At 64.3% G+C, this 9354-nt stretch overlaps 1 protein-coding gene across 1 annotated transcript; it reads left to right on the top strand.

The window, feature by feature from the left end:
- The first annotated feature begins 260 nt into the window (after positions 1-260).
- COPS8 (COP9 signalosome subunit 8) lies at positions 261-7387 on the top strand. The gene is made up of 8 exons (XM_090285127.1): positions 261-434; positions 1130-1200; positions 2163-2211; positions 3325-3457; positions 4905-5012; positions 5857-5919; positions 6700-6747; positions 7275-7387. Exons 1-8 carry the CDS (start codon positions 357-359, stop codon positions 7352-7354), a joined length of 630 nt encoding a protein of 209 aa, XP_090141253.1. The 5' UTR covers positions 261-356; the 3' UTR covers positions 7355-7387.
- Positions 7388-9354: the final 1967 nt, after the last annotated feature.

A 9354-nucleotide genomic window follows, 5' to 3' on the forward strand; every position in this document is an offset into this window, starting at 1 on the left:
GGGGCGGAACCAAAGCCCCGTTCGGAACCTTCACGCTGGCCCTGAGGAGCAGGGGCATCGAGGGGCCCGCAGACCCGTCCGAACGCGCTTTCTCGCGGGGACCGGACGCGCGCCCGCAGCGCAGCAGCTTTCCCCCGCGCCCAGGCCAGTCCTCCAGAGCATCGAGAGCGCCGGCCAGAGAGGCCGCGCCCCCCTTTGCAGGTCGCAGCGACGTCCTACGACGCGCCGGAACCGGCTTCGCGCCTGCGCAGGGGCACACGCGGCGGCGGCGGCCGACGTCATCACGGGCGCGACGCCCCGAGGGACGGTCAGGGCTCTGGCTCCCGGGAAGGCGCGGCGGCGGGCCGGCTGGGAAGATGCCCGTGGCCGTGATGGCAGAAAGTGCCTTCAGTTTCCGGAAGCTGCTGGATCAGTGCGAGAACCAGGAGCTCGAGGTAGCCGTCCGCGTGGCGCCGGGGGCAGCCGCGGGTCTCCGCCGGTCCCCAGGGGAACGGGGCCGCGGCCGCTCGGGAGGCCGAGGATCCGGCCCGATCGCCCCGACTCGCCGGGCGCCCTCCGTTGCCGGCGTTCGGCGAGGGAGCGCGGGGACCCTGCGCGTCTTGCCCCCTGAGCCCCCGCTGTGCTGCTCCCGTTGGGCTCCGCGTCCGCCCCCGGGCGCGGGGCCGCGGCTCTCGTCCGAGACGCGCGCACACACTCACGCGGGCGGGGGCGGGGGCGCCCTGGAGCCTCCCGGGGTGTGTTCGGGGGGAGGCGGGAGGCCCCCCCGCGGCCGGCTGTTCGCGTCGCGGTCTTCCCTTGGGAGGCGCCCGGAAAGGCCGCACGGAAGGCGCGTTAGCCCGGGCGCACCGCTCACGGCCCCCGGGGCGCGTCCGCCGGGTGAGTCCAGGCCGAGCGCGGTCCCTGCGGACGCCCGTGTGTCGGCCGGGGCGCGTTCTCGGCCATCGCTCGGTCATCGCGGTGCGCGGGGCAGACGCGGGGGGGCCCGCGGCTCCGCTTCATGACCTGTCCGGGAGTCCGGGGCCCGGGAGCGGGCCCGCGTGGTACCCCGATCGGACCAGGCCCCGGGCTCGGAGGGAGGGGGGTCGCTGCCGCGGGCGGGACGGGCGCCCACGCGGTCTCTGTCCCCCAGGCGCCCGGAGGCATCGCCGCCCCCCCGCTGTACGGGCAGCTGCTGGCTCTGTACCTGCTGCACAACGACACGTGAGTCCCTCCTGCCCGAAGCGCGTGGCGGTTTCTTCCCGGTCCCGCGGGCCCAGGAGCCGCGGCTCCGTCCCAGCGCCGGGTGTGTCTGTCGCACCACGAGCGCCCGGCCCCCACTGGGCTGTTACTTTGAAGTGCCTCGTCCCGCACACACTCGTGCGCGTGGCCCCTCCTCACGGGGATCCGCGGTGTCACCTTCAGGTCCCTTCGGTCCTGTCGGCCTCTCGTCTTCCCCTAAAACTCGCACGCGGCCGTCACCTGCTTAAACTCACGTGTGACCCGCAGACGGAGAGACCGGAAGGGAAGCCGGAAAACGCTCAGAGGAATTTGTTACCGACACGTACGAAAGTTTTTTGAAAGCTTTTTGTGTTAATTATTCCCAGTTCGGGCTCAAGAGCCGGAGAGCGGAACCGCAGACGAGTAAGAGGGTCTCGGCCCTGCCGCCCTCGGCGACGGCTGTTACACGTCGGTTTAAACTCTTCTGAGCTTTCTTCCGTCGTCTAGAACCCTGAGCCCAGGTCTTCACGGCCCGCACATCGTGTAAATCACCTGTTCCGTCCCTTACGAACTTGCCGCGCGCGTCTGCTGCGGCGTGGGCGCGCAGGGAAGTGGGGGCCGCAGCGCCCCGCCGCGGGCGTCTGTCCGTGCTCGCGGCGAACACGTCATCGGGGCGGTTCTGTTCACAGCCGCGCCTTTAAGGGACTATTTACTGCCCTAACCTAAGGTCTGGACCATCAGAAAGTTTACGACGAGTGGCATGATGTCACTTAGGCCAAACTGTTTCATGTCTTCTAACCTGAGAGCCTGCTCTTACTTTCCCTGGACAAGTTCTTATAAAACTAAATGTCACTCTGTTATAGAGAGTATTTTGAAGGATACTTCTTGTTTGTATTGGAGTTCACAATTTTAAATACTTACTGAGATGTTTTTTTAATTTCTTTTTCCTGGGGGACGCAAATTAGGAATAATGCAAGATATCTTTGGAAGAGAATACCACCTGCTATAAAATCTGTGAGTATCCTTTCTGTTCACTACTTCTATACAAGAATGACAGTCATTGGCATGGCCACCTCATGAAAATTTGTTTTCTGTCCCACGTGGTTCACAGAAATTTTTACTAAACTGGCATTGAAGTTTAAAAATAGCTCTTCACATACGTCTAAGCAGAAGTTTTCGTTCCCTGGGTCGGTGCGGAAACCCCTGCTCAGCTTCTGCCGATCAGGTTCCTCGAGACGTTTCGTGGAAGTGGCGCGTGCCCAGCCGCCCGGCTGAGCGGCTCAGGACAGGCCCGGGTCTGCTGTTTTCGGTGCGCCCTGCAGCTTGCTCTCACGTGCTCACCTTGGGCCCGGCAGTGCTTTTGAGAGTGTTCTGGGATTGATGACTGCCTACAGCGTTAATAGTCTGTTTGCTAACTAAGGTTTTAGGGTTCTTATTTTGGAGGGGAGGTTAGATGAGATGTCTCTTAAGAGTTCTTCCAAAGTGGAATGAAGTAATTTTTACTGTCAGGTGGTTCACGGTGTCTGGCATAGACGTGAAGTGAGTTTTTCAGACCCTTACCGGACGCCACCAAGGATTCACCGAGACCCTGCTTCAGTGCTGATACTGAGCAGCAGCGGATCAGATGAGCAGTATTGTTACCCTCTCTTTCCCAGCGGCCCTGTTAGCCCTGCTCCAGCTTCACGGGCTTAAATAAGGAACAGCGCAGGCTGCGTGGGTGCGTGGTGTCGGTGACGCTGGTGGTGACGGCAGCACATGGCTGTCAGCCATTGTGCTGTTCCTGCGCCCCAAGAAATACATCTGTGTGTCTGTGTCAGTGATGTGCAGTCTGTGTGTTGCTTTTACATATTATAAGTACAAATATAAATATGTCCTTTAAGAACAATGTTTAAGATGATTCTGAGCCTTAATTCTGAACTATTTTTGGACTCTGCTCCCATGACTTAATGTGCTTGTATCAGACACGGACAGACTTGACTGTTCACAGCATTTAAAAACCTTTTTGATGGTATTGAGCTAGAAACAGCTACGCCTCTTAGAAGAAGTGCTGGGTCATGTTTTAAGATACAGTAGTTGGTGACTTCACAGAGTGAACATCCTCAAAGGCAGTGACGACGTGTATTGCAGGCAAATGCTGAACTCGGGGCAGTTTGGTCGGTAGGACAGAGGATCTGGCAGAGAGACTTCCCTGGGATCTACACGACCATCGGCGCTCACCAGTGGTCCGAGACGGTGCAGCCCATCATGGAAGCGCTTCGAGGTAGTGTTTCCCCGCGGCCAAGAACCGAACGGACGGGTGTTTCCTGCCGGGGAGCGGGGAGGACACGGGCGGTCCGGGGCCGCGCTGGCTTTTCATTCAGTCCGAGGTGGGAGGTGCTCCTGTCGGGGTCTCCTGCTGCCGAAATGAAACTTGTGAGTACCCAGGTGAGTTCCGGGTAGGGGTCCAGGTTTTTTAAGTCCATGTTTTTGAGAGTAGCGCGTGCTTCGGGCTCCGTCCGCCTGAGCCTCTCATAGGCATTGTCTCCAGCTTCTGGATTTTGTCACTAACACGTAGGTGCTCTGAAAACTGAGCCCTGCCCGGCTCTCCGCCCCCCAGCCCGGCGCTTGCGCCCCGTCTTCCCGGCTACTCCCACACCCCTGCTCAGCGTCCCCTGTTAGGCTGCCGTCCCCTCCCGTTACCCGTTTCCGCCGTTGGTGCCGGCCTTCCCTGCCGGCCGCCTGCCCTGAGGAGCGCGTGCACGGCTTTGCGGAGCGGGGGCCGGTCGCTCGGGCGGGCGCATCAGCCTGGGGACCGCAGAACGGAGGCTGCCTTTCGGTGTGGATTCTCTCGGGCCACGGGGGTCCCCGACGGCAGGCCCGGGCTGCGGCAGGGGGGCAGGCTGGCGCGCGGTGGCAGGGGTGTGGGGCGGGCCGGGCAGCGCGGCCCCACTCGGGCGTGCGCAGGGGAAGCAGCCTCACCTCATCACGCGCGGCCGTGAGCTGTCGTGGGCGCAGTTAGTCCCGTGACGCAGCCCAAGGACACAGGCCACGCACTGTGCCCGCGTTAGCAGGTTCACAGGCAGGACTAGGGCTGGGTCTCCCGGCGGGGCCGCGCAGAGGCTGCGGCGGACGTGGGCGCTGCAGGACGGGGGTGGGCAGGCCTGGGGCCTGGGGAGCGTGGAGAGCAGGCGGCGACAGGAGCCACAGCCGGGGTGGGCGTGGCCTGAGAGCCGGGGCGCATTGGGCGCAGAGGGGGCCAGCGGGGGTTGGTGTGTTGTCGGCAGTGTCCAGGGGCTGGGGGGACCCTCAGGTGGTCACACGGTTCTCCATGTCCACCTGCCTGGTACCTGCGAAGTAAAATCCAGAGCATTTCCCAAGCACGGGGCCAGCCAGGTGGGGGAGCTGGGGGCAGGCGACAGGCCTGCGGGCCCCCCACCTTCCCTTCCCTTCCTGTCGGCCTTTGAAGGTGGAAGCGGGGGCTGGGTAAGCCCGCGGGCCCGGGTGGGGAGGGTCTCCACTCTGAAGTGACGCTGTTGCCGCGCCATTGGCAGCCCCCCCCCGTGCGGGTCCGACACGCAGGGCAGACGGGGGGCCAGGGCAGAAGCCTCCGGCCTCTCTGGCCTTGCTTACAAAGGCTAGACAGGGACAGTCGTCCCACCTCATACGTGTCCCACAAGTGCTGGCTGTCCGCTCACCGCCCCCGCCTGTCCCCCTGCCTGTCCCCGCAGAGGCGACGAGGCGGCGGGCCTTCGCGCTGGTCTCCCAGGCCTACACCTCGATCGTCGCGGACGACTTCGCCGCCTTCGTCGGGCTCCCCGTGGAGGAGGCTGTGAAAGGTACCGCCGCCACCGGGGCTCTCACGGGAAGTGGCGTGGGGCGCCGTGGGACCCCCGCGCGCTCAGGCTGAGGGACACGGCCGGCGCCGCCTGGTCAGCGAGGGAGAAGCGTGGCCCCCCTGCCGCTAGGTCTGAGGGTGCGCAAACCCCCCACCCCCGCGGATCCAGACGGGCTTTTCCTTCCCGCTCTCCGCGGCCTGGGCGCCTGGCGCCGTCCCTGCGGTGGGTGACGGTTTTCCTCTCCGGCCCGACGGGCAGCTCCGTCCAGCACGCGCCTTAGCCTTGGCTTTCCGGGGCCTGCTGCGCCCGGGACGCGTGGGACGCGGGCTAACGGGAGGTCTCCGAGTAGGTCCCGCAGACGTTTATGTGACTCCTCGTTTGGACGTGGCCTGTGATTTGTTATCGAATAAGGACCGCGCCCCGGAGTCCGTACTGGGCAGAACTGGGGGGCCACCCCCACACCAGCCGCGCGCCCCCACCCGGTGGTGGGACTTCCCTGCGCCCGTCTTCCCGGGTCTGTGAGGTGGCGGCTGCACGTCCCACGCGGGGGCTGTCGGGCGATGGCAGGGGGGCCGTCCCAGGGAAGCCCCGGTGCGGGGCCTCGGGCTCCTCCCGTGCAGCGAGCTCTGCTGTCCTCCCGTCACGTGGCTGCGCTCTGCTGGGGCTCCCACCCGCCTCCGGGGGGGCACGCAGCGGGGACGTCTCAGGTGTTTCAGAACCAGGGTCCCGTGAGAGCACCGTCCGTGGCGCGTGACGGGTCACCCCGTGCGGGCCGCGGCATTGACGGTGGGTGTGCGGGTGGGGCCCGGCTCAGCCCTCGTTTCTGTGTCGCACCCCCTTGCAGGTGTGTTGGAGCAGGGCTGGCAGGCCGACTCCGCCACCAGGATGGTGATGCCCACGAAGCCAGGTAGGTGGCCCCGCGCCCCCGCCCCCGCAGCGCGGCCGCCTGGGGGAGCGGGCTTTGGGGCGTAACCGGGCTTCACCTCGGCTCTCGGAGGCTTTTACGTTAGAAAACTGCTGTACGCGGTGTTCTCTAACTCCTGTGACAACCTCATTTGTACGAAATGTTGGTCTCCCGTGACTTTACCGTGGAGCCAGGTCTGACTGCCACCCGCGGTCCTGCCTTTGTGCGCTCAGGGTGCCCCCTTCCCCCTTGCGCTGCAGACACGTAGGCTCTTGGGAACCAGGCCGTCCGGGGCCGTGCCGGTCACAGACTTAGGCGGCCTGGTTCTCTGAGGCCTCGCATGAGGCGGGCTGTCTGCATGGCCCCCAGTGGGGCTCCCGGGCCCTCAGCCCCCCAAGACGGGCCAGGCTCCGGGCTGCAGGCTGCTTCCCGCCTGCCGGCCCGGACGGCCCGCTCCTGCCGGGGCCTTCGCGCGGGCTCCACGCCCACGTCCGGAGCCCTGCCCATGTGCTCAGTGCGGTTCCCTTCGGCCGCGCGAGGGCCTGCTGCCCACATGCTGCGGCCACCGTGAGGTGTTGCCCAGGTCTCGGCTTGGCCCCGCAGCTCCCACCGTGGAGGGGACACGGCCTGGCCAGGCTGGGTGACACGGGAGCCCGGTCAGCATGCGTGGGTGCCGCCTCTGTTGAGCACGAGCGGCTGTCCGTGCGCAACGCGCTGACCACGCGCACTGACGGCGGGAACTGTGACGTGGCTGTAACTTGACTCTCTGTGTCGCCCCTTCAGCCGCGGGGACGCTGGGCGTTTCCTGTAACAGGTTTATCCCTTTATCAGGTACGTGTCACCTCACAGGCGCCCCGCTGCTCCTCGTTCGTTTGTCGTCTGTGTGTCTCAGGTCTGACCTCGTAAAGAGGTTAAGTCCCGTACGTGGTGTGTGTGCTGATGGCCCTGCTTGTGAGCACACGCGTGGGTTCCCCTCCGCAGCCCCCCTTGAGCACTCGCACCTGGGGCCTGTCTGCAGTCGCTGGCTGCCGGGCGCTCGGTGCCTGTTGCCTCGGCGTGGGATGTCCCCTGGGGGGCACTGGGGGGCTCATCCAGTTCCAGGCCACGCGGGTGGCCTCTGCCAGGAAGAGCTGGGTCCTCTTCAAAGGGGTCCCATCAGTCACAGCAAACCAGACATGGCTTTACTCCCACTCTGGGAAAACTGCTCGTGAGAGTTCTACACGTCTTGGCTTGTTTTTTAAAACATGGAAAATGCAGGCAATCTGGGGACGTGTCCTTGTCATGAAGCAGGGGGGCTGGGTGGCGGCGGCAGTGCGGTGGGACGCCGGCCGCTGACGTTGTGCCTCTCGCGTGCGCAGAGCCGGCCCCGGTCCCGCCGATCCCCAACGAGCAGCAGCTGGCCCGGCTCACCGACTACGTGGCGTTCCTCGAGAACTGACGTCCGCTCGGGCCCCAGGCCCCTGCAGCGCCCTGAGACCCGGCAGACCCGGAGACGGAGACTGTGTTTCAGTTTACGGACGGATTGAGCACCTGAGCGCTCTGCACGGGGCACGTGACAGCACTCGTGTGTAGCATAAAGCGCGTCATACATACTTTGTCCTTCACCGCCATGCTGGATAGCCGCCAGAGCAGTTCTCCGCGGGGCCGGCCGGCCGGGGCGGCCAGGGCCCGCTTCCCCGGGGCTCGTCCGCGCAGCCCCCTGCCCGCGCGGTGCGGCTCGCAGCTGCAGGGACCCTCTGGGGCCTGAGGGGGCCGGTGCCCGGGGCCCTGTCCGCGTCGGGCGCGATCCTGTGGCTCCGGAGGCTGCGCTCCCTTCCCTCCTCGGCCCCGCGGTCGCTGATACGGGAGGCCGAATCCAGGCGAGGAGCTCAGGCTGTTCCGGGAGCCGGACTGGTAGCTCTAGGCTCTTCGCTGAGCGGGGGTGGGGGGGGGGCTTGTGACAGTGGGGTGATTTGAGACGCGCGTGAGAAGAGCGTCCTAAGGCCTCCTTTCAGGAGGGGACGCAGGGGGGCCATCCTTGGCGCCGGGAAGAAGCTGTTACATGACACCCTGTGTACAGCTGTCCCGCAGCCTGGTGGCTGCTTCTGTTTGTCCCATGGTTCAGGCTCTGCCTGTTGGAAAAACGCGCTGGACGAGTCTCATTTTTGTGTGACAGCCTTCTGGGTGTTTGAAGCTGTGTCTTGTACCTTCAGGTGAAAACGCCCCGAGTTCGTTTATTTTGCATTCGCTCAATAAATATTTAATTGAATTCTTCAGCGGCTTCAGCTACGGCGCTCCTGGCTTTTCTGTTGACAGTCTGGTTCGTCATTGTGTCTCTTAAAGCAGGAGTTTGTGAACCACACTGGGGCAGCCCACGGAGTGGGGACCCCGCGATTCATTTGCACTCATTTTATGAGATCCGCTCGCGGCCTCTCGGCTTCTCACCTGCGGCTGTGAGAGCGCGCCCGGTACCGGAGTTTCTGCAGTTAAACCAGGGCCACACTGACGCGGGGCGGCTCTCCCCAGCCCGTCCCGTCAGGGCCGAGTCCCTGCGGGGCATCCACAGCCCGCGGGCTGTTAAAGGAAGGGCCCAGCAAGAGAGCATTCATTTTGCCGTTTTCTGAGTTTTGGAGAAAACCTTTAGCAGGTGTCACAGAAGGAGCGTCTGTGAGGAGGGGCTTGTCCTTGTGAGCAGGAAGGGGCGGGGATGGCCTCGGGCAGAATTCTGCTCGTTGCTCCAAAGGCAAACGGGTGAAGATTGGGAACAACCCGTTTTGACTCAAAACAAGAGCTTTTCAGCCAGGCAGACCAACACCATCCAGCAGAAATAGGTGTCACATGGAATTGTAAGTTTTGTAGTAGCCACAATAAAAGTGTGAAAAAGGAAAACATGAAATTAATTGTAACATTTTGTTCAGCCCAGTCCAAAATGTTTTCAGTTCAACCTGTCATCCATACCAAAAACAGGAGTGAGGAATTTTGCGTCCCTGAAATCCCACGTGGGTCTTGCCTGAGCACGGCTGAGTGGGGACCAGCCAACGTGACCAGGGCGGGCCGGGCAGCGGGGTCGGCTCGGCTCAGGCCGGCCGTCAGCACAGCCCCGTTCCGCAGCCACTCACCAGGGACACTCAGAGAGGCCCGGGCCCCGACCGCTCGGGGACAGTCCCCCCTCCTTCCGCCTGGGCTCCCCTCCGCTGCCGCAGCCAAAGCAGGGAGAACGGAGCTTGCGAGCCAGCGGCTCCTGAGCCCGCTGCGGCCGTCCGCCGCGTAATCACGGCGCGGGGGCAGGCGCCCCCGGAGAGGCGAGCGCTGCCCAGGACTCCCCCAGCTCTCGGTGTGCTGGGGGGCTGAACCCGAGCTGCAATGAAGCTGCCCTGGAAATCGGGGGCACGCGGGCCCCCGTGAGCTCCCAGCCCAGACTCTCACACGTGGGGGCGAGCACGTCCTTGTCAGCCAGTG

The sequence above is a fragment of the Furipterus horrens genome, unplaced genomic scaffold (assembly GCF_987537825.1).
Source record: "Furipterus horrens unplaced genomic scaffold, mFurHor1.1.pri manual_scaffold_1, whole genome shotgun sequence".
In the NCBI taxonomy this organism is placed as follows: domain Eukaryota; kingdom Metazoa; phylum Chordata; class Mammalia; order Chiroptera; family Furipteridae; genus Furipterus; species Furipterus horrens.